The sequence below is a fragment of the Hevea brasiliensis genome, unplaced genomic scaffold (assembly GCF_030052815.1).
Source record: "Hevea brasiliensis isolate MT/VB/25A 57/8 unplaced genomic scaffold, ASM3005281v1 Scaf7, whole genome shotgun sequence".
Lineage (NCBI taxonomy): Eukaryota > Viridiplantae > Streptophyta > Magnoliopsida > Malpighiales > Euphorbiaceae > Hevea > Hevea brasiliensis.
Window position 1 is genome coordinate 1,894,868 of NW_026615250.1, and position 23,908 is coordinate 1,918,775.

Consider the following 23,908-nt stretch of genomic DNA (forward strand, 5'->3'; position numbering starts at 1 on the left):
TAACAATCAATGATGAGATGTTACGTAAATAAGTGGATTTGCCTTTGAGAATAAAAAAGATGGACATGCACACCTTTCTTTTTCTTCAAAAAGAAATAATAAAAAGAAATATAAATTAATATATTATTTTTTTTTATAAATAAAATTATTTATTCATTAAAAATTTGAAATCGCCCACTCTACACATATTACTTTATTAAAAATTATTAAATTATTTTTAAAATTAATGAATTTTATTTTTTATATTAAATAAGGGAATAATAAAATATAAATATACCATTTTTCTAACGAGTGTAATATTACATTTATTAATATTCATTAAATATATTTATTTATTGTTAATTTTACATAAATAACATAAAAAATATGATATTGGACATTTTCAACATAATAATATACATTTCTTAATACTATCGATAATTTAAAAAATATTTTACTATAATTTAAATAATTTAATTATTTTTTTAGTATACATTTCTTAATAATATTAATAATTTAAAAAATATTTTACTATAATTTAAATAATTTAATTATTTCTTTCATCGTTATAAAAACAATAACGATGGATAAAAGTAAATGGATGAAATAATTTATTGATAATTTTTTATACAAAATTAATAATTTATAAATATATTTAATGAGCTTTAATAAATATAATATTGCAATCGTTAAGAGCAATTGAGTAAAAGTTTGCGTATTATTATTTTAAAATAAATAAATTGATAAATAAATTAAATTATTATTTTAAAATAGATGAGATGTGATAATAAGTCAATAGAAAGTTAGAGTTTTAAAAAAGTATTATAGAGTATAAGGGTTTTAAGTTAAGTAGAACGAAAATAGACTACGTGCAATGCAAGTTCAGTGAAGACTGAACTGGTGACCATAGAGAATGAGTTAATTTGAATGGGGTGGTACTGCCCCAAATTAATCATTTTAAATATCCCGACTCAATCCTTCAAGTAAATGAAATATGCGAGGAGGATATTAGTCATATGATTAAAGTCGGATGGTTGAAGTGGAGGAATGCAATATGAGTTTTATTTGATCGCAATATTTCTAATAAGTTGAAAGAAAAATTTTACCGTACAACCATACAATCAGCAATGTTATATGATAATGAGTATTGGGCACTGAATGAGTAGTATGTGTCTAAGATAAGAGTTGCGAAAATGATAATGTTAATATGGATAAGTAGTCATATTAGATTAGATAAAGTTCGTAATGAGAGTATTAGAGAAAATGTAAAAATGGTTTGACAATTGAAGATAAGTTAAGAGAAGTGAGAGGAGGTGTGGCTGATCATGGAGGCGACATACGGAGAGGAGATAAGATAAAAGAGAACAAAGTTAGTTAAGGAGATAAAGAAGAGAAAGAAGAAATTGATCTAAATTGACTTGAAGAACAGACATTACAAGATAAGCATTATATATTTTTTTGATTTAAATTAAATCATTTTGAATAAAGAAAAAAAGAATCCATGAAAAATTATTGATGAGTTTAAAATAGAAAATACCTACAATTCAGAATAAATAAAAAAGTTTTTTTTTTATATATAATTGAGGGAATATTTATTATTTTAATAATATATATTAATTAATTATAATAAATTTTAACATAATTTAAAATATATTAAATTTATTTTTATATAAAAAATTTTGATTACATAAGCAAAGAGAAGGGAGGTCAAAAGATTCAATATACATATATAATTGCTAATAAACAATTTTTTAAAATTTATTTTGTATTAAACCCATGTTTTTATGCTCACCACCATCATTTTAGAATTTTCATTTTCCAAATTTTACGCCGCACTCGCTGTAAAACATAATCTACCGCGCTGTAAATTCGGTATTTTTTTTTTGTAGCTGCAATTCCGCATCCTGTTTATCTGTTCCATGATTTTTCTCACTACATTCCCCTGCTGTCGCGTAACGTAACCGATGTGTCTCGTTTCCTCTAATTTTCACTACCCTCCACCTCACTTTCTCATATTTCCATTTTCGCCCCCAAAGTTGTCAAAATGCTTATTATAAAAATTAAAATTTTAAATATATTTATTTAAATTAAGAATATATATCTGATTTTCACTTTCTCATATACTTATTTAAAAATATGTGATTTTTTCAAAAATCACATACATTTATTTTACCAATCATTTACTTTGTAAAAATTAAAAATTAATCAATAAAATTTTTAAAAAAATGAGCAAACAATGTTTTAGAATTTTTCATATAAAAAAATCCGAAAATATGATATATAAGAATAACAATAAATAAATATTTTTTTTAATTATTTATTTAATTAAATTCTATTAAGATGAATTCTAATAATACATAATAAGTTTTAGAATGAAGTTAAAATTTTAAAATTAATACTTATATTGTATTTGAATTAAATTTAAATTCTATGTATTGAATATTTCTTATTAAATTCATTTACATAAACTAATTTAATATAGATTGTATTTATAATTTTTTAAAAAATACTATTTTATAATAATAGTTATAATTTTAATTATTATATTTTAAATAAATAAACATTATTAATATCATAAAATATAATTTATTAATTAAAATATATAAAAATATAAATAATAATTAAATTTAATATAAAAAATAATTTAAAATAAAATTTTAATTAAATCCAAATTTAAATAAAATATTTTTATAGGTATCCTAATCCTTTAGCATGTACAGTCATATATTGGCCTTCAATGTGATTTCAGAAAAACTAGGGACACGAATGAAATTTGGGTGAAGTCCGTAGGATGCCTCTGAAATTTGCCAAATTTTGCTTTCAGTTCAATCAACACCCGAACTCGCACAACCCCCAAACGATTACATTTTTATTTTTATTTTTATTTTTATTTTTATTTTTTTAAAATAAACACAAATTTCCATCAACAGGAAAACACACAATACAAAAGCAAAGAACCGTCTTCTCGCTCTCTTTGTTTTCTGGAGAAGGGCAAAACCACCACACCAAAACACCATCCAATCCAGTTTCTCGCCGGAGCTTATTTAATTTCTCTCGTCGGCACTCTACTCTTTATGCTATTTCTGATCGCACTGGCGACACTTCCTGTTTCCCGTTAACTTCCCGGTCGCCGGTGAATTTTGGCTTAACATTTTTGGATTTATTATGAAGAATAACAGCAAGGCAAATAATAGTACCAAGTCCAACAACAATCGCTTTCTCCCAAATTCTTTGAAATTCATTTCTTCTTGCATTAAAACTGCGTCTTCCGGTGTCCGCACCGCCAGCGCTTCCGTTGCCGCTTCTATCTCCGGTGATAATCAAGACCACAAAGACCAGGTTCTTTTCTTTTATTTTATGTAAATATGTTCTTATATTTACTCCTGAATTCAGTTTATTATTTTGTTCTTTTTATATTTTTGCTACGCTATTTGTGATTTTTTTTTTCTTTAGCGTGTTGAATCGTTTTTTTTTTCTTTAGAATTAGAAATTTGGACTCTTAAGATTTTAATAAAATCAAGATGTTTTAGAAGTGAAATCTGTTTGGTTTCTGGTAAAGCTGAAGCAAGGAAAATAAGAAATGTAAATAGAGCTTTAGTTTCTTGGATATGAAAAATGTACTTTGACTAAGTGAAATAGTTGCTGATGGCTTAGTTCGAAGTTACTAATTCTATTGTAAAGTTAAGAGATGGAATTTTTTTTTTTTTTTTTTCATTTCCATTAGTTTTGCTCAGTGTTACCTAAATCTCCCCACGATTCCGATTCTTCATACCCAAATGCAATACATTTACGAACCGAAACACTTAAATTGGTGTATTCTATAAACGATAAATAAAAAAGAAAAAGTAGATAGCATTTTGAAAGAGAAGGAAATGATATAAGAAATAAAAATATTGTTTTAATTAAATAGAATACTTATAACATATATATTTTTAGTTGTTACCATATAAAATAGGTTTTATGATAATAAATTAAAGTTAAATCAAGGCAAATTAGAGTTATTGATTTTTTTTGCTTTTTATTTAATTTTATAAACTAGTTGCTTTAGTTAAATAAAATACTTATAAAACAAAGTTCACAATTAACTAAGCCTACTCCACCATGTTTTGAATTATAAGAATTGGCGTATCCTTTATCTGTACCCGTCATGCGTACCATGGCAAACTAAGAATCACGTAACACTGGTTTTGCTTCAGAAGATGATAAAATTATAAGAGTTGATTGTGAACTTTGTTTTATAGTGGGATTAAGAGAATCATGGAATTTGAACCTTGTAATTTCTCATGAATTTCATTGATAATTGCTCAGCATTGTATAGCCTAGGCTTACATGTTGTGTACCCAATAGGAAGCGGATGTTTGTTACTCCGTTATAACTTCATTTTGTTAAAACTGAAGGGCATAATACTGAGCAAATGTTCACATCTTTTTATCTGTCTTCCTAAGTTGTTTTCTTCTTCTTCTTCTTCTTCTTCTTCTCTCTCTCTCTCTCTCTCTCTCTCTCTCACACACACACACACACACACACACATGCACACAAAAAAAGAAAAAAAAAATTGTAAGAGTTCAAAATTTTATATGCTATTTTTGAGACAAATTAGTCATGGAATGAAAGTTATTTATTTGAACCATCCACAATGTAAATGATACTGAATGTTTCCTTTTTAATAATCTCTTTGACATTGTCTAAAATTTTTTCAATATTTTTCTATAATTTTTCCAATGACATTTTACTCAATATTAGGATTTTTATTTAGGGGCTAAATTATAGTGTAAGAAGATAGAGGGACTGAGGGAGTCCTTGTTAGTTCAATGAATTTGCTTTTGAAAAGAAGAAGAAGAAGAAGAAGAAGAAGAAGAAGAAGAAGACAGAGTGAACAATAGTCTTGGGAACATTTTTAATACCTTTGACATTTAATTGAGCAAGTCCACTATTCTTTCATTTAATGCTTCTCTAAATCGATTAAAAGCCTTTTGGGTCTGAATTTTATTTCAACACCCTCATTCCTTTTCATTTATGATGCACATCACTTATCATCTTGTGTGCAGGAGATTGATATTAATTTTTTTTGCCTAAACAGGTACTTTGGGCTTCCTTTGACCAACTAGAGCTTGGACCATCTTCCTTCAAACATGTTCTATTACTTGGGTACTCCAATGGCTTTCAAGTCATTGATGTTGAAGATGCCTCTGATGTCATTGAACTTGTTTCAAAGCGCGATAATCCAGTTACATTTTTACAGATGCAGCCCCTCCCTGCCAAATCTGAGGGCCGTGAAGGATTCAGAGCATCACATCCTTTGCTCTTAGTTGTTTCATGTGCTGAATTAAAGAGCTCAGGTCCAGTGTTTGGTGGGAGAGATGGTTTAGTCAGAGATGGCTATAATGAGCCTCAAGTGGGAAACCTTTCCATATCTGCTACTACTGTGCAGTTTTACTCACTACGATCTCATAATTATGTTCATTATCTGAGATTTCGTTCAACTGTGTTTATGGTTAGATGCAGTCTACATATAGTGGCCGTAGGCCTAGCAACACAAGTAAGGATACACTTATGTTAAAATTTTCACAAGTAAAGGCTAGTGTATGTGGAATGTACACCATTTGTTTTGAAAGCAAGAAGAGTGAGATTAGACTAATTGCGGGAGTGATGCTATTTGATTGAGAAGTTGGTTGCTGGAAGTTTTTTTATCTGTCTAAATTGAAGATTATGTTAGTTTAATAAATCTGACTAAATTAACATTTGAACCTAAATAATTTAATCATGGCTAATGCCTCGTTATATTATGTTGGCAGATATACTGTTTTGATGCTTTGACTCTGGAGAACAAATTCAGTGTCCTCACTTATCCTGTCCCTCAGTTGGGAGGCCAAGGAATGAATGGAGTTAATATTGGATATGGTCCAATGGCTGTGGGTCCCAGGTGGTTAGCTTATGCTTCTGACAATCCACTGGTGTCAAACACAGGCCGCTTAAGTCCACAAAGTCTTACTCCTCCACTGGGTGTCAGTCCATCAACTCCCCCAGGCAGTGGGAGTTTGATGGCCCGTTATGCAATGGAATCTAGTAAGCAAATAGCTAGCGGGTTAATAAATTTGGGAGACATGGGCTACAAGACTGTGTCTAGATATTGTCAAGATCTTATCCCCGATGGTTCTAACTCTCCTGTATATTCAAATTCAAGTTGGAAAGTTGGTCGGGGTGCAACACATTCTGCAGAAACAGATAATGCTGGATTGGTTAGTTTACAACAAGCAGAGAACTGAAATTTTAAATGAAGCAAAATATCATGCAACTTGGAAATGAATTTTAATTTCTTTGACTTGTATATTCCATTTTGTCTATGGGATCATGCATTTAAGTTTCCCTGGAAAAGGATCTTCTGAGATTTTGAATAGGGCTCTACAATTTTGAGATATACCAAGTACTATAGGGATGTGTCAGATTTCTAATTATACTATTTAATGTATGTCCTGTTAGTACTTTGAAATCAACCATATGTAAGAATTTTTCTTATGAAAGTGGTGTATTGCAGGTGGTTGTTAAAGATATTGTTTCGGGAGCTGTGCTATCACAATTTAGAGCTCATACGAGTCCAATTTCTGCTCTTTGTTTTGATCCAAGTGGTACACTTTTGGTTACTGCCTCAATTCATGGGAATAACATAAATATTTTTCGGATTATGCCCTCCTCTCACAGTGCATCAGGCAATAAGAGCTATGAATGGAGCTCTTCTCATGTGCACCTTTATAAGCTCCATCGTGGCATTACATCAGCTGTATGTTATGGCTTCATCTGTCTTTTAAACATTGTTATTTTTTTGTATGTTCACAGAGATTTTCTCTTTGTGCTTATTATACAGGTGATACAAGACATTTGCTTTAGTCACTGTAGTCAGTGGATTGCCATTGTTTCATCCAGGGGTACTTGCCATATTTTCATGCTTTCTCCTTTTGGTGGTGAGAATGTTCTTCAAATTCACAATCCACTTGTTGATGGGCCTAGCCTTTCAACAGTTTTATCTTTGCCATGGTGGTCTACTCCTTCCATGGTAAACCAGCAATCTTTTCCTGCATCACCACCATCACCTGTTACCCTGTCTGTGGTGAGCAGAATAAGAAATAATAACACTGGCTGGCTTAACACAGTTAGTAATGCTGCATCTTCTGCAGCAGGAAAGGCCTCAGTTCCATCTGGTGCTATTGCTGCTGTTTTTCATAGCTGTGTGCCTCGAGATTTGCAACCTTCTCTTTTGAAAAATGTTAATGCTTTGGAGCACCTATTGGTCTACACTCCTTGTGGTCATTTAGTTCAATACAAATTGCTGTCACCAGCAAGGGGAAAATCAAGTGAAGCTGCTTCAAGAATTGGACAAGGTTCTTCAGTGCAGATACAAGATGAAGAATTACAAGTGAATGTGGAATCTGTTCAATGGTGGGATGTTTGCCGAAGAGCAGATTGGGCAGAAAAAGAGGAATGTATTTCTGGAATTACTCTAGGCAGGCTAGAAACTACAGACTTGCCCATGGAAACTTCTGATTGTGAAGATAATTATAGTGAGCATGTGGATTCATTAAAGTCCCATAAGCCATTTCACTTGTTTCATACATACGCAGATTTACAGACGAGCTCATGGAAGATGCCACTTTGGCAGAATCAAAAGGTATCAGTCATTGTGTAACTGTGAGATGCTTCCACTTGTCGTATTTCAACTTTGCTTATGTTTGATCCATTTACCGTTAGATTCATTTCTACGAGATGGCTGGTGGAGAGAATGAAATAGAGAAGATTCCAGTTCGAGAGGTTGAAATTAGGCAGAAGGATTTATTACCTGTTTCTGAACATTTTCACAGAACTCTCTCTAATTGGACAGACAGGTGAATTCACATGTCTTCCATATTCTGATAACTGTGCATTAACTATATTACAGGTTACCTTAGTCATTGATTACACTAATAAGTTTTTTATCATTCTATCATTAATGCATTCACCTTTGTCTGTGTGAACTGGTCTATACTCTTTTGGTATGCCTCTTCTACTTTTAGAGCCTTGTGCTGGCATTCCTTTTAATTGGTGGTATTTTTTTCCTTTCATGGTTACTGCGACTTCACATAATTTTCTTCTCTAATTTTTGTTAGAGCAGAAATATCCTGGTGTGATTTTTTTTCTCAAATATTGTTGAGAATCGGGGGCTTAGGAGTGTGGATCAAAAAACAGACTGACCTCCATGTTGAATAGGGCTAAAAACTTGGGCTATCCATCACCAAAATGGCTAAGGCCATTTTGGTTTGGTTTGCCTTAGTTTATATGCCTTTCTTATTTTCTTAGCTTGGCCGATGTGGGACTTGTGGGTTCCTTCAATATTTTAACCCCCCCCTTCATGTGCAATTGTGTAAGGGTTCAACCTCAAGCACACAGGTTTAGTTGTCACTTGCTGCCTCATGGGGTGATCCATCTAACTTGTGTCAGCTCCTCTTGGCTCTGCCCTTGGGGTCCACTTGAATCTGGCTCATATTTGGCTTAAATCGCAGATCTAGCTCCTTTAGGCTCATCCAATGCTTTTGGGTCCTAGATCTATGGCCGTTGGGCCTCACCACTCTAATACCATGTTGATAATTGCAGGCTCAGAATTTTAGATCAACAAATATACTGACCTCCATGCTTGGGCTGAAAACTTGGGTTTACCGTCACCAAAATGGCCCAATCCATTTTGGTTTGGCTTGCCTTACTTTACATGCCTTTCATATTTTCTTAGCCTATATCAGAGAATACATAGAATGTGACATCGCCATTTTGGTTTGGTTTGCCTTACTTATATGTCTTTCATATTTTCTTAGCCTATATTAGAGAATAAATAGAAAGTGACACTATTTATCATTTTATTGGTGTTCCAAAGATTACTAACTCGGGACATCATACATGGCTTCTAAAGAAAAATTTGTGTTTGTGGTTTTTGGGGAACTTGGAATATCCACTAAATGATATAAAAAAGAAAAAAAATCCTTCAATAGTATTTTCTTCATTAATGATCTTGATTTGTTGTTTTGTGCAGGGGCCTTAGTGTTGAAAGATACTCAACTTCATTGGCTGGTGGTTCTGAAGAAGCTAAAGACTTGGAAGATGCTGTTATTTCCCACTCTAAGTCAGTCTCAACTGGCTCAGCTGCAAATGATGGTATGCCAAATTTGAATGTTAGATATTGTTGGTTTTCTAACAATGATGTGGCTCATTTAACTGTTGGCAATTTCGCCAGGATCTTTAACAAAGTTTTATCCTCTCATTCTCCAATCTGGTAATAATACTGCTGGACAAGGAGGGATTTCTGTTTCGGCATCATCCATCCAGTACAAAAGTTCTATTAAGAAAGATAGCAGTTCAATTTCTTTCAAACAATCTCAAATGGGTATCTCCCCTGAGAACAATAATTCTATGGATACTAATATAACATCTTTAACCAGTGGCTCATCTTCCGCTGGTAAAACAATTGCAAAAGAATTTCAATCATCAAATGGTTTGGTAACTAGTGAAGCTTCAAACACAAGCTCCAACCTTTCCAACTTGAGTAAGAAAATTATAGATGAAGGGCCAACTAATGATTCATTGGATTTTAAGCAGTTTTTTCAAGAGGGTTACTGTAAAGTGAAGTCCTCAAGTGAATATCATGAATCGGCGGAAGTCAGTTTTGTGGACAACAACATCAGTCCTTGTGATTTAGAAAAATCTGAAGAAGATGGTGACAATGATGATATGCTTGGAGGTGTTTTTGCTTTCTCTGAGGAAGGTAGAATGCTGGAAGTATTGTATATGAAAATATTCTTGTTATCTCATGAAGTATCACAAGAAATTTTAGATTCTGGCAGTCCATGTCATTGCTGAACTTTGTCACTATATATTACATTGCACATTCAAAGAAGGTCCCATCAATCAACATTTATAGAAGAAACTTTGATAGACTAGAATTTAATAATTCAATCTTGGAAGTAGATCTGATTTAGGATTACTTTTTCCTTTTATACATAGTTTAGACAGGGTCAAACCAGTGTGTTTGGTCATAATTACATTTATATGAAAGAGGGAAATTTTTAAGAGGGAAATTTTTAAGAGGTCAAGTGCATAATCTTCTAAGGGATAAGATTATTTTCTAATTTATACAAGTGTTTTTAAATATGTATTTTAGGATGATATATTCCTACTTTTATTTATTATTTGGTGCATTCAAGAATTCTTATGAGTTAACTATGTTGCAAAGATTGAGAATTAGTAGTTAGATTCTTTGTTCACTACAATCCATTGAAATTTCCTTTCAATTTTTGTGGCTTGCAGGTTGATGTCTGTCTTCCCATTTTCCAGTTCTGCGGAATTAATTACACCTTCCATTTCATTCAATTTATTGTGCAAATGTTGGTCAAATGCCAGCCTAATGGAGGGTTAGATACTGATTGATAAAAAGTTGCAGGTAATATCCTCTCAACATCGCATAGGGAATGATACTGACTGGTTAATACAAGATCCCTGCCAGTGCAAATGCCTGGCTTCTCCCATTCTAATTCTCATGTACATGCTGTAAATTGATATTCATAATAACAATGATTTGTGCGGAAAGGTTCATTTTGTGCTTTGTATTCATTCTTCAAAGGAAAAGAAAATAGAATAAAAAAAAATTGAAAGATCTTATTATTCCTACACATATCATTCTTTTGTCGGTTCAGGTATTTGTAAGATGAATGGAATTTTCAACACCTGTTTTTCGAAGTGTTCATATTCTCATGTGGGTCGGAATTGCAGTTTTTGTTTTTCACTTGTGCACTTGTTCGAATATTTGGATTCTTTATTGAACTAAAACGTTATCTTATACAGAGAAAGTATGACATGGCAGGAAATTTTCTTGTCCGTTTTTGCATCTTTTTGGGCTTGAATAGCACTTTGTGTTGCTCCTCTTTAGTTATGTCAGGGCATTGACGCTTACAATGCATGTGAGGAGCACTGTATTGTATACGAGTTTCTGGCAAGTGGTCAAGCCATTTTTGGCCTGAAGTGTGGAGGAAAATTTTGTCTGGATTCTGGAAATGTTATCATGCATATGCAAAATATTACCTGTCAAGCAAAAGGATTTAGCAGCATTAGACCTTTCTACAAATTTAGAAAGCCTTAATTAAACCGAGTATGGCAACAGAGTTGATCCAAACTAGGTGGAATTAAAGTTCAATTGAGTAGAAACCTTTGAATGGTCATTATTTTCTATTAATGGTAGTGTGGACGTGGCTTTGTTAGACGAATTAATAGGTAATGATGGTCGATTGCATCATTCTATTAAAGCCAATAATAATGACTTAGAAGGGGAAAATCAGTTCTCCAGAAGGGATTGAATGTGTGTAAGCATGAGAGAGAGCTAAAATAAGACAACAAATTATGATAGTGAAACTGTTGTTGGTAACATTCATTCAAATCACAAACTTTGGATACCCAGACATCCCACATCTTTGTATTCTTGTGGCCTGCAATGGAAGCTACATTCATGGCAGGAAATCTGCTATGAAAAATAATTGGCCCCCACTTTGATCCCCATCATATCAAGATCAGAGGCACACAATGGAGTGGTCCTTCCACCTCAAAAACTCGTCTTAACACTCGCTAAGATATTCTATATGATCCATCCGTTACCCATTTCTTCTCAAGATTTTTCAATCAAGATGAAAATTAGAGAAAATGAAAACATCCCATCAAGGATTCAATCATACCCAATGAAATTGAACTCGTGAATAGTATGAGGTTTTGGTGTATGAATTAATAATGCATTAATCAAACCCAACAAAGCAGCGTAGGGCAGAGATGGTTATAACTCGAGCTGGGCCAAGGTTTCGATTCACGCGAACCCAAAAATCATTTTCAATGGAGGGGTCGAGACACAAGACTTGTTGTCCACGCGTGACCCCACCAATAATTTCACCTTATAATTCGTGTTTTTGAAACCCTGTTGGCATTGCAGCTTACACATCTAAGATTTTTCTACTTGTTTTTAGGTCTATTTATACATTAATACTTGTATTTAGGTATTTTATATTTTTGAGTTAATTAATTTACTATTTCAATTAAATAATAAAAAAAATATTTCCTTAAAAAATAATTTTTGTAAAAAAATTTTTTATTTATAAATTATTTTCTAAAAAAAGCATTAATCGCATAATTTCCCTTTTGAGGAGTGGATAAGAATGGATAGAAGAAGCCATTGCATTTTCACAATTCCATGACCAAATTAATTTGCCCTTGAATGCCTTCGATGTGTCCCATCCATGGGGCCCTAAACTTGTGACACATGTACTTTCATTTCATCCTATATTATTGCCACTACCAATTATTTTATTTTATATATATAAATATGTTCCCCACATGATCCTCTTAAAATCTGACACCTATTATCCAAAAATTTTGCATCACATGATAAGTAGAAAGAAATATAAATCTGAAAATTAACCTTATTTTATCTTACACGTATACAGTGCCAAGAACCTGGCAAAAATTGTCCCATTTGAGTGAAATTGATCTATCAAATTAGCCAATCAGAAAACAACACCCCACCATCAACAACAGAACCAAGACGGGGTTGTAAATTTAATAGGAATCTTCAAATTATTGAAAGCAAAGGAATGATATGAGTGAAGGGATAAGAGTGGATTTGAGAGTAGGTAGGTTAGAAATAGGTATGCTCACTTGATTACATATAATTTTACCACTTGATCTTTAAGAAAAGGATGTTTAATTTACTTATTTATATTGTTTATGACAAGTGATCACCCATTCATTATCAAACATGTAGAAAATTGCCTAATCTGACTTCAATTGATAGTGAAAAATATATCACTCACTTTACCAGTTTAAGTGTTATTAATTCCTCAATCCTCTATTAAAAAGAACACTAAAAATATCTTAAAAATTAAATGCGCAAGATGAATTATTTCTACATTTTATTAATCAAGATTTAAATTTTAAATGCCAAGTTATAAAAAAAAAGTAATTTTTGAATTTTATAAAATTATTATTTTAATTTTATAAAACTCAATAAAATGAATATATATATATATAAGGAGAGATTTTTTTTTTTTATATTCCATAAGTATGCCGACTAAGGAGTAAGACGGATTGAACACTCGATCGACCTAAGGGATAAGAGTGCTAAACTTCTCATACCAAATATTAGTTAATATATAAAGAGAGAATTTTCCCCTTTAAAGACATTTGCTATAGATATGATAAATTTTAAGATGAATAAATAAAAAGATTTAGATTTATAATTTCTTTTTTTTTTTACTTTTAAAAATTAAAAAAAAAATCTAATTAGGTTATCTTAATTGACGTAAAAAATAATTGTTGTATCATTTATTGCCAAAAAAAAAAATGACAAAATTCAAATCACTTTCACTTGCTTTCATGTGTTTAGCTCCCCCTTTCTTGGAGTTTACTAAAATTGTAATTAATTTAAATGCTATTCTCATGGCGTTATAATAATTATTTTATATTGTCTAGATGAATGCCTTAATTTGTCATGCAAGCATCCCAATTAACTTATTAGTTGGATAATCAAATTATCTTTAACAATATATAAAACAATTCAATAATAAATATTTTACTATAATTGCAGAAGGGTAAGCTAATTAAAATCCAGTAAATTTTTCAATGAAAATAAAATCTATTAGGTCCAAAATTATGGTGCTTCCTAGAATATATGATGAGCAAGGACTCACTTGAAATTGAAAAGTAAAATAGACCAGACTTTGAAATTGTCATGCCTCTTTGGAGAAGTTAGCAACTTGGAGTAGAAAAACAAAACAAAAATAAATATTGCAGAGAGAGATCAATAATTACTGAAAGAAAGATTAAGGAAAGTAAATTGCACATGGAATCAAGTTTTGGATCTTGTGATGGTTTTATTTATTTGTTATTTTTTTCTTGGGAGTGTTCAGAGAGAAGACAAAACAACAGAAACTGAGAAACACCAACCTAGAAGGAGGATGGTAAAGACCAAAGAGTGACTCCACATTCCTTATTTATCTTGTCTACTCCAGAGGCAAGAATCCTTATCAAATCCCTTTCTTGGTTTTGTATTTTTATTTGTTTTCAAAGAAAGAAAGAAAGAAACAGATGAAGTGATTCCTATAAGATCTGCAAGTAATAAGAGAAAACTTAGAGAAGAGCTACAATGGATAGTGTGGTTCAGTTGCAAAGACAGTTAGTTGACTACACAGCTTCACTTTTCCATGAGGTGAGGAATATCTCTATGCATACCTAAGGTTTTGTTTGGTCTTATTTTGCTTTTGCAGTTTCTAGCTTGTGCTCTTTCTTTTTTTCTTTCTTCGGTTTATTAATGATATGATTCTTATTGTTTGTGAGAAGGGATTCTTGGATGAACAGTTTAATCAACTTCAGCAACTGCAAGATGAAAGCAACCCAGATTTTGTGGTTGAAGTTGTATCTCTTTTCTTTGAAGATTCAGAAAGGCTTCTTAATGAACTGGCCAAAGCTCTGTGAGAATTTTATTTATTTATTGGGGATTCTTTTTATTTTTTCCAAATAAAGAATTTGTTCTTCTTCTATAGATATAGTTGTCCTAATGTGGTTGGTTTATTTTCCTTGTAAATTTCACAGAGACCAGCAAAGTGTAGATTTCAAAAGAATAGATGCTCATGTTCACCAGTTGAAGGGTAGCAGCTCTAGGTACATAACTGGTTTTAAGACTTACTAGTTTTAAACAACTAGTTATTCAAGTAGATTTCATTCAGCTTAATTCTGAAATGCACTTCATAGAATGTTCTCAGTTTCACTCTGAACATATATATGCCTTCAGATGATTTATCCAGGCATAAGTCCGTTATATCAGTTAATTTTATGGTAAATTGATCCAAAAAATACTGGCAGATAGTCACATTTGCTACATTCCAAATCATCTTGGTCTGGCAAATTTTCTTTTTTCTCCATATTTTCCCATGAACCTATAATTTTTCTTTTCCCCTCCTTCTATCGGTTGTTCTCATAAGAAAAATGTCTTGAAACCACAGCATTGGTGCTCAGAGAGTTCAGAAAGTCTGTATTGCCTTCCGAAACTACTGCGATGAGCAGAACACTGAAGGGTAATGTTCTTTAACCTTAATCCCACAACTCATAATACGAATAGCTTTTCTCCTTGATCCCTTGTACCATTGAGCATAATCTGAAAAAGAATATACTTATGAATAGTTTCATGTCCTGATGCATAATTGGCCTGCTACAGGTGCCTAAAATGCCTGCAACAAGTGAAGCACGAGTACTCCCTAGTGAAAACCAAGCTTGAAACTCTGTTCAAGGTAAAGGGAGAAAAGAAGTAGAAAATAATGATTCTTGAGAACTTTTTTTTTTTTTTTTTTCACAACTGAAATCTATTTGTATGATTTCAGCTTGAGAGACAGGTCCTGGCAGCTGGAGGATCAATTCCTTTGCCTATCTGATGAAGTGATTAAAAACAGGCAATAGCAGGCAAAATGGGATTTTGGATATGTAGAGGAGATTTCCTTTTCTATCTTCATTGCTTCTTTTCCATTTTCCATCGACTACTTAAGCTCTAAAGTGTTCCATCAGCTTTTTAGCATAAGTTTGTACTATATGCAATGTATGAGCAATGACAAAGAATGTGAATAAACCCTCCCGTTGAGCTTTGTTCTTTATTTTATTCTGTTTGTATCATAGACAAGGCACAATGTGGCTTAAATGGCTAATATAATCCTCATAGTGTGTAAATTTCTGCACACAAAAACATCATACAAGATGATGAATAGGGCCAAATTTGGAATGATTGCCAATTACTAATAATTTCTACATTGAAACTAAAACCAAAGTAATCATAATAATAATAATAATAGTAATAATAAATTAGAACTTCCCTCCTTGTTTTTGTACTGCAGATGTGAAATTGTTTGTGCAGCAGTCACCAGAAAACTGAAGAAATTTGTATGCAACTAATCTTGATTATCCTCCAATACAGTATTGTTAATACCCTTTTTTTTTTTCTTATCAACCCTCTTGCTGCTAAAATATTCTTGTTTAGTGCTAAATATCAATTATTGTTGACTAAATGTTTCTTCCAAAAAGAATTTGAATTTGGAACACATGATTAGTAACCAAAAAATATAATTAGATATACAGCAACTAATTAATCCAACCTCAGTTGATACTGACCATGTAACAGATAGGCTCCTGCATGAGGCAGAAGAGTTTGGATCCATGTGCAACAGTGGGATGGAGGTCATCACTCATTAGAGGACAAAACAAATACATTGAGCAAATAAATCTTTAACCACCGACCATTAGCCCTTATCAACAAGAAATCATACTAAACATTATTTTTTTGTTGAGGAGGAAAAGTGGTTGGATAGGTACTTTTAAAATAAAGAAGAAACCCCACATTGCAGAGTTGATTTGTTTAAAGTCCAAGAGTAGTATTATTTTAATCACCATTCTATAATCTCTATTACATTCAATGAATGGATGTATTTTCTATAAGGTCAACTGCTTTCATATGGGGTGGGATGTCTCCTGGTCTGTAGGTATGTGCAACCAGGCCAAAATGTATGCTGTTATGGCAGAAACATATAAATTATTTCGCTTCTCAATCCTACTAATCAATGGCCAGTTTTTTTTTTTTTTTTTTTGAAACTTCAGTAATATTCATTGATTGTTGCTTGTATCTTGCAGGAATCAAATTAACTAACTAGACTTGTCAATGGGTTTAAGTGAATTCCATGAGTTAATAGCAGTAACTAAAATCTTTCATTCCATTTATAGGATCTTAATTTGAAAAAGAATGATAATCTGATCTCAATTTCATGTTTGGCATGGATTGTAAAGGGAAGTTCAAAAGAATTTGATGGGAAAAGGAGGTGAACTTGACCAAATACACCAAAGTAAAAGAAAATGATAAAATTTGATTTAGAAATCCTAAGCAGATTTGACAGAGTGTGTTTCCAGCTAGGCAGATTCCATCACACCTGGTTTTACAATATTTTAATGCATAAACGCATTGACTAATCTATGTTAATTCATTAATGCAAAAACTCTCTGTTAAACTAGTCAATTTTTTCTGAAGTGCAGCCCAACCCAATCTGAACTGAGACCAAATAACTTTTTAAGCCCAAATCAGATGGCTCATGGTGATTAATCTAAATTATTTATTTGATAGCTAGACTTGGCGATGCTGCCATATATTTTTGGTTCCCCAAATGGATGAAATTAGATTCCGACTTGCCTGAAATCAAAAGAAAAGTGCAGTCTACAGTCTAACGACAACCACTCTAATGTTTAAGTTGGAAAAGGCTTTAGAAGTTAATGGCAATGAAACAGTATATTTGCTAAAATGTGTAAAACATACTGAGTTCGATTTATGTGGTAGGAGATAGCCAGCGCTAATCAGTGGATTCTGTTGATCAAATCAGGGAATTCTGTCCATCAATACTGTGCTCTCCTTTAGCCGTAGTTAAGAGAAATGTAGCTGTATCAGTGTGATTTCTTTTAACCGTGCGTCATGGAATTGTACTACGTCCACGTTATTCCGATCCGATCTTAGTTCTATACTGCCCATCTCCTAATACATGGATTTGTCACTATCTGTACATGTCCTGTTCGATCTCCACGAGATCGGAGATGGCTTTGACTTGTCCCGATTCATGCTTGAGATGATCTGTGACTAGTCCGATCCAAATGAGATCAGATATGGATCTAGTGAATTAGATCTGATTAAGATTGGATTTTGGGCTAGACTATATCATTTGCCATCTAAACCCTTTAATCCTCTAATTCCCAACCGACGTGTGAATGTCACAATTTTCTCAGCTCAAACGATGGATCATGGCTGTGTACTCCATTTTCTTTTCTGTTCTTGAAACCTTCCTATAACAGCAGATTGCCTGTGATATTTTTACGCATTTGCAAAATGACAGTAATAAGCATTTGCATTGACATTTTCCAAGAATTTAACTGGTTTTCATTTTTTTTTTTTATCAATAATTATCTGTCCTATTTGTGATGCATTTCTGTGATGCATTTCCCTCTGCAAAGATTTTATGACTCTTCAAATCAAACATCTCATTCCAATATGGATTACGGCAACAAGGGTTTCTCCTGAAAAGATGTCCTGCAAAGGGAAACAATGGGATCAGTCTTATCTGAATTACTGAAATGCAAAAGCTTATCTAGCCCTAGAAAATTTAAGGGAAATTGGGAGCTACTATGTGTTGATAGTCAATAACTTACCATGTATTGATAGCTACTATGTTCCTGCTGTAATTTCCAAAGCCTTGAAAGTAAATGCTGCTGGGCAAGTGTAGCTTCAGGAATATCATTTGTTAACTGCAAATTGTTAAGCATTTCAGGGAAAGAACATACTATCTCTTGCACAGTCAATGGAACGAGTGTGATGTTCAGTTCAGACCCTAAAACCGCCTTTGTAGCTAAAGGATCAAGATATACGTTGAATTCAGGTTATTGATTTGAAGGAATGGTAAAGAGGTTTACTTTTTCATTGCTACCCTCCAAGGCTCCAACAATGTATAGTTCCGCCTGTCAAATAGGGGATTTTCCTGCATTTGAAGGTTTCAGGCTATCATGCTATAAGCCTTGGAGCCATGCAGTTTGAACGTAAAAATCCTAATCTTTAGTTTAATTAATATAACTTAGAAAATGGCATAGGGATTTTATATTAATTAAATTAAAGATAAGAGAGTTTTATATTACAAATTGAAGTTGAGGTATTTACTATTACACACCTGAGGTACTGCCTATAAATATGAAATTTACCCATAAGTACAGAGTCAAAATCCTTAATGGATTGCACATATATGAATCGCCATTCACACTGGATGTTTAAAGAAATTATGAATTTCAGAACAGAAAAACACTGGCATAAACGGTGGATGATGAGAATCACCTTCTGGGACTGCAAGGCAGCTCGTGTGCAAGCCCATATAATGTATGAGAGTCCAAAAAGCCCTCACTGCCACGAGGAATGGCCTTGGAATACTTGCAGTCTGCAGTATGCCGAAATGTTCAGCAAAATTCATCCCCAAGTTGAGGCGGCCCATCATAAGCAGTTAATCATACAGAACATCTTGTGCAGTGGGTTGCTGGAGACCAACATAATAATAATAATAATGTATGCAACAGGAGATTTGAGAAATATATAAAATCGACACCATTAATGGTATTGTTTCAGCAAGTTTTTTACCAGATTTTTTTTTTTGGTAATCAATGGTGTACTTGTGAAAATTGTATATGGGGAGGAACAGATTTGAATTGGACTATAGGGGCATGATTTGCAATTGCAGTTTGATTTTAATTGAGATAAGTTTACATTTGATTAAAGGATCGGTTTGAATCAAAATTTGAGGATAAAATCAGATTGTAAAGTCTTTTAATTCTTTTTTTTTTCTTCTATCAAATTTAACAATTAAATTTTCAATTTTTTAAAAAATTAATTTTAATTAAAAATCAAATTGATAATTTTAACCAAATTTCAATCTGATATAAAATTAATTTTAACCAATCAAATTTTAAAATTTTTTTTGAAATTTTATTAAAATTATTCCTCAAGATGATTCAAATTCTATTGAACCATCAAACAAAATCATTAATTTCGATTCAATCTCAAGATTAATGAGGAGATTGAAACCAAAATCTTTTTCTTGGTGATATTAATACAATTAGAGCTTATAAAATTACTTACTCCCTTCACTTTTATTTGTTATTTAAAATTTGTTAGGATAATTTAAAAAACAATTAAATTATATAAATTATAATAAAATATTTTTTAATTTAATTAAATTATGAAGAAAATTTATTAAGATAAATTTTAAAAAATTATATAAATAATTATCATATTTAATAAAAATAATAAAAAAATAAAAAATAATTAAAAAAAAATTAATATAATTAATTAAGTTGAGTATAAATATTCAATAAAAATATTTTTAAATATTAGAAATTAAAAAAAAAAAAAGGCCTCGTGGGCGTCAACGTAACCATAACAAAACAACCCATTCCCAAAAATCTCATCTTTTTAGGTTCTTAAACTAAAAGAAAAAAAAAAAAAAAATTTCAGATTCCCAAAACCCTCAAACTTTGGACCCGAAATTTAAATTATCAACAGCCTCTCTCCCTCTGCCTCATATTTATCTCCGTTTTTCCCTCTGCCTCATATTTATCTATCTCATTTCTCGCCATAGAACCCTTAGCAAAACCCTAACCCTAAAATCTCAAATCCTTACCAAATATGGCCAAAAAGAAACTTACCCATCCCTCTCAAAACCCCAAACAAGATACCCCACAAGTGCATTCCCAGTCCCCAGCCATGACTCGCCAACAGTCCACCATGGAAGAACCTGAAGAGAAGCTCCAGAACTTGAAATCCCTCAACTCTATCCTTCTTAAAGAGACCCTTGAGCGCAGGCAGCAAGTTGAGTCTTTGATGCAAGCCAAAGAGGGTTTAGAGACTCAGTTGGCTAGGACTGGTACAGAGATGGCATATTTGGAAAATCTTTTGACTCGGGCAACTGAGGACAGACTGAGTTTGGAAATAGAAAAGGGTTTGTTTTGTGTTTTTATTAAGACAAAGGTGAATGAGATGGGGGTTATTGTAGAGGGCTTGGTAAGAGAGAAGAGAGAGAAAGAGATTGAGAGTGGGCTCTTGAAGGCTGAGGTGAATGGGTTACTGGCTAATCTTGAAAGTGAGAGAGAAAAATTGAGCAGGGCTTGTGGGGAGAGGGATTTGTTGAGGTTTGATCTGGATAACTGGGAGAAGGAGACAAATGGGTTGAAAGAGAAAGTGATTGAAATGGAGGAGAAGGAAATAAAGACTGAAGAGGAGATTAGGAAATTGAAGGTACGTTATGCTCAGTCGATAAAGCAAAATAAGGAAACAGAGAAAGAAATTGAGAAGGTTAAAAATTTAAGAGATGTAGCTGAGAAGAAATTGGCAGAGAAAGTAAAAGAGATTGAAGGTTTAAACGGAGAGATGGAGGAGATTGTAAGGAAGAAGGCTGGTATTGAAATGGAGAACAGTGGGCAAAAGGTTAAGATTACTGAGTTGGAAAAAGATGCGTCTGAATTGAATGAGATTATATCAACTTTGCGAAAGGAGGAGGGTGTTTTGCGTGAAAAAGTCTTGGAGTTGGAGAAGAGTTTTCATGAGGCAATAGAGAAAGCAAAGGTGATAGCAATGGAGTTTGATGCTTTGATGGAAGAGAAGCAAATTAAGGAAAGAACTATTGAGAGTTTAATGGAGCAAATGGATTCAAGCGAAAAGCTTATAAAGACTTTGAATATTGAGATGAAAGACAAGGATGAGTTGATTGAGAAATTGATGAGAGAGAAAATAGAGATTGATGATGTGAAAATTAGTAAGGAGAGGGAAATTGTGGAGTTGCATGAGGAGTTGGCTGGATTAAGGGATGCCATGTTTGCAATGCAAGAATCCATCAAAAACCAAGAAGGCAAGAACAAGCAACTAGCATCTGAAGTTAGCCATTACAGAGATGCTTTTGAGCGAGTGAGACTTGATAGGGACAATGCCCAGATTGATTTGGATGAGGAGAAAAAGAATACCATTAACCTCAGGTCTAAAGTTCTGGAAATGAAGAAGAGGATTGAAGAGACTGTAGAAGAGTTTGTGAAGATGAAGAATGAGCGTGATAATCTGTTTGAGGAAAAGAAGGAAATGGAATGCCATGTTGGTTTGTTGAAGAAGGAAAAGGACCTGGTGCAAAGGAATCTTTGTGAGGCTCAACAAGAAATTGATGATTTGAGGACTAAAATGGAATCAACTAGTAGTAACTCAGAAAGAGCACTGTCCATGTTGAAGAACACTGCAGCATTGATACGTAGATCAAATGATGGAAAGGAAGAAGTATCCATTACTGAAAAGAAACGTGATGATGTAACTGAACCATATGCAACAGAGCTTGAATTTATTAAAAACGCATTTAGAAACAAGGAGACAGTGGTTGAGGAGATGAAGCAGCATGTGAAATTCCTGCAGAATTCTCTGGCAGATGCACATAAGAAGAAGGGCTTATGGGCTATAGTGTCTTCAGCAACAACATTTTTGGCTGCAGCATCCGTTGCTTATATTGCTAGAGCAGGTTGAGCATTTTCGTTTATTTGTCAACCTTTAGTTTCTGGGCAAGGTGCTCTTGCTACAGCATTAAGTATTACCTAATCAAGTACTAATTGAGGGCAAACCCATATTATTCTGGTAGTTGCTCTACTTTGGCTTATGATATTAATGTTTTTCAATTGACGTTGCAACCTCAGAAAAGGTTTTAATTGTTGTTTTATTATGATCCAGTATTCTATGTTATAGCTATATTTTGGGGTAATCTCCTACCCTTTTGCCATTAAGCATCTGTAGTCTAGTTCATGCGCGCGAACACAAATAATAGAATGCTCGAATCAGTGATAATCATCAACTGAATTTGTGAACATAAAGGAAAGAGGTCCTGGCCATCTTAAACCAGAGTACGTGCTTAGTTTTTTGATAAAACTATTGTAATATTGGCATGTGCTTTTTCTTTGTCGCCTTTCTACACTTTCAGCCCTTCCTGATTGAATCTGAATAGAAAGTAGAGCTAGAAGACAATTCTCTTGTATGCAGTCCAGCCTCAACTTAGATGAAGATGTACTTGCTTATATAGAAAGTGGAGTTAGAAGTTAAGAGTTCAGAGGAGAATTCTTCTGTGTTAGATTAGGTGCCGATGTACATTCTGTTACAGATTGTCATGATTATTTATCTTGGAGAATGTAGCCAAAATGAACATTAATTGCTCCCAGGAAGAAATAAGTCAACAGATTGTGGTCATTGTTACCCCCAATGATTATCATATTAGCTGCAGCATCGGTTGCACATAGTGCCCGATAACACCAAGTGATTTACTGAGCTTGTTTGATGGTTCTAGTTGATGTTGATGTTATGTTGGTTGAAAGATGATACTGTTTTTCTTGTTGGGCAAAAGATGCCATTTGTTCTTTCAGATGATCTTTCCTACAGGAGAAGATAATGTTCACATCCTATTGAGACAGTTGTGTTTGTAGTACCGAGGCCATAATTCTTGTACAAACAATCATGATAGCTTTGTGGATAACTATAAAATTATATAATGAAAGCAGGATAGGATTTCAGCAGTCATGTCAGGCATAGTTTTCATGGCTTCAATTAAAATTTATATTCAAAATTTTATAATTTTGAAAATGTTCATGTTATCACTAAATTAAAGTTGATTGATTTATTTATATGGTTTTATCATTAATTCCTTTAATAAAAAAAAGACTTAAAAGTAATTGTTAGTATGTGCTCAAATATCAAGCACAGGCCTACAAGGCTGACTGATTTATGTATCGCGCAGGTCACTTTAATGGCTGCAACATTTATTTTCTGTTTGGAAAATGGAAATTGTCCCTGCAATAAGTTAATCTATGAATTAAACTGCTTAAAACAAATTAAGCAAGCAATCTAACTCTTGTTATAAAAACAAACAAAAATCGTACATCTTGAAAAGTTCATGAAGCTTCTCATTAATATAAGCAAGCTAACAAATCTAATCCACTCTGAGGTCCTAAAAGTCAATTAAGCAAGACTTGATGTCTTTATCAAGAGCTTAGCTGTTCTTTGCTATTATGCAAATATTCCTCTCTCACTTTGATAGCAAATCCCAACAGCTTAAAATGATTGTATGTGGATTTTCATGTGGTCCCCTTGAACACTTACAAAATCCAACCACCAGTAAATGGGGTTTTAATCTTTTAAAGCCAGCCAATTTTTGTATTTTCTGCCATTTCTAGCTTTCAATTATTCATCTACATCAGGCCCTCAAGAACTGCCAAGAATTTGTTCAAATCAATCTTCATCAACAGCAGAAAT

General features: G+C 32.8%; 3 protein-coding genes across 4 annotated transcripts; all 3 read left to right on the top strand.

The window, feature by feature from the left end:
- Positions 1-2,887: 2,887 nt before the first annotated feature.
- On the top strand, positions 2,888-10,740 carry LOC110635528 (autophagy-related protein 18h). 2 transcript variants are annotated; one of them, XM_021784902.2, is made up of 9 exons: positions 2,888-3,318; positions 5,060-5,518; positions 5,775-6,218; positions 6,515-6,757; positions 6,842-7,642; positions 7,723-7,856; positions 9,032-9,153; positions 9,233-9,760; positions 10,303-10,740. In XM_021784902.2, the coding sequence occupies exons 1-9, from the start codon at positions 3,145-3,147 to the stop codon at positions 10,305-10,307; spliced, it is 2,910 nt and encodes a 969-aa protein (XP_021640594.2). In that variant the 5' UTR covers positions 2,888-3,144; the 3' UTR covers positions 10,308-10,740. The 2 variants fall into 2 exon arrangements, with proteins under 2 accessions (XP_021640594.2, XP_057998689.1); XM_058142706.1 differs by having other exon boundaries at positions 2,896-3,318; positions 5,060-5,374.
- Positions 10,741-13,834: 3,094 nt separating this feature from the next.
- LOC110635512 (histidine-containing phosphotransfer protein 1) lies at positions 13,835-15,671 on the top strand. Its single transcript, XM_021784876.2, has 6 exons — positions 13,835-14,236; positions 14,368-14,498; positions 14,620-14,688; positions 15,030-15,101; positions 15,242-15,314; positions 15,405-15,671. Exons 1-6 carry the CDS (start codon positions 14,174-14,176, stop codon positions 15,453-15,455), a joined length of 459 nt encoding a protein of 152 aa, XP_021640568.1. The 5' UTR covers positions 13,835-14,173; the 3' UTR covers positions 15,456-15,671.
- A 4,410-nt stretch (positions 15,672-20,081) lies between these two features.
- On the top strand, positions 20,082-22,370 carry LOC110635530 (uncharacterized). The gene has a single exon (XM_021784904.2). The coding sequence runs from the start codon at positions 20,267-20,269 to the stop codon at positions 22,136-22,138; it is 1,872 nt and encodes a 623-aa protein (XP_021640596.2). The 5' UTR covers positions 20,082-20,266; the 3' UTR covers positions 22,139-22,370.
- The last annotated feature ends 1,538 nt before the right edge of the window (positions 22,371-23,908 follow it).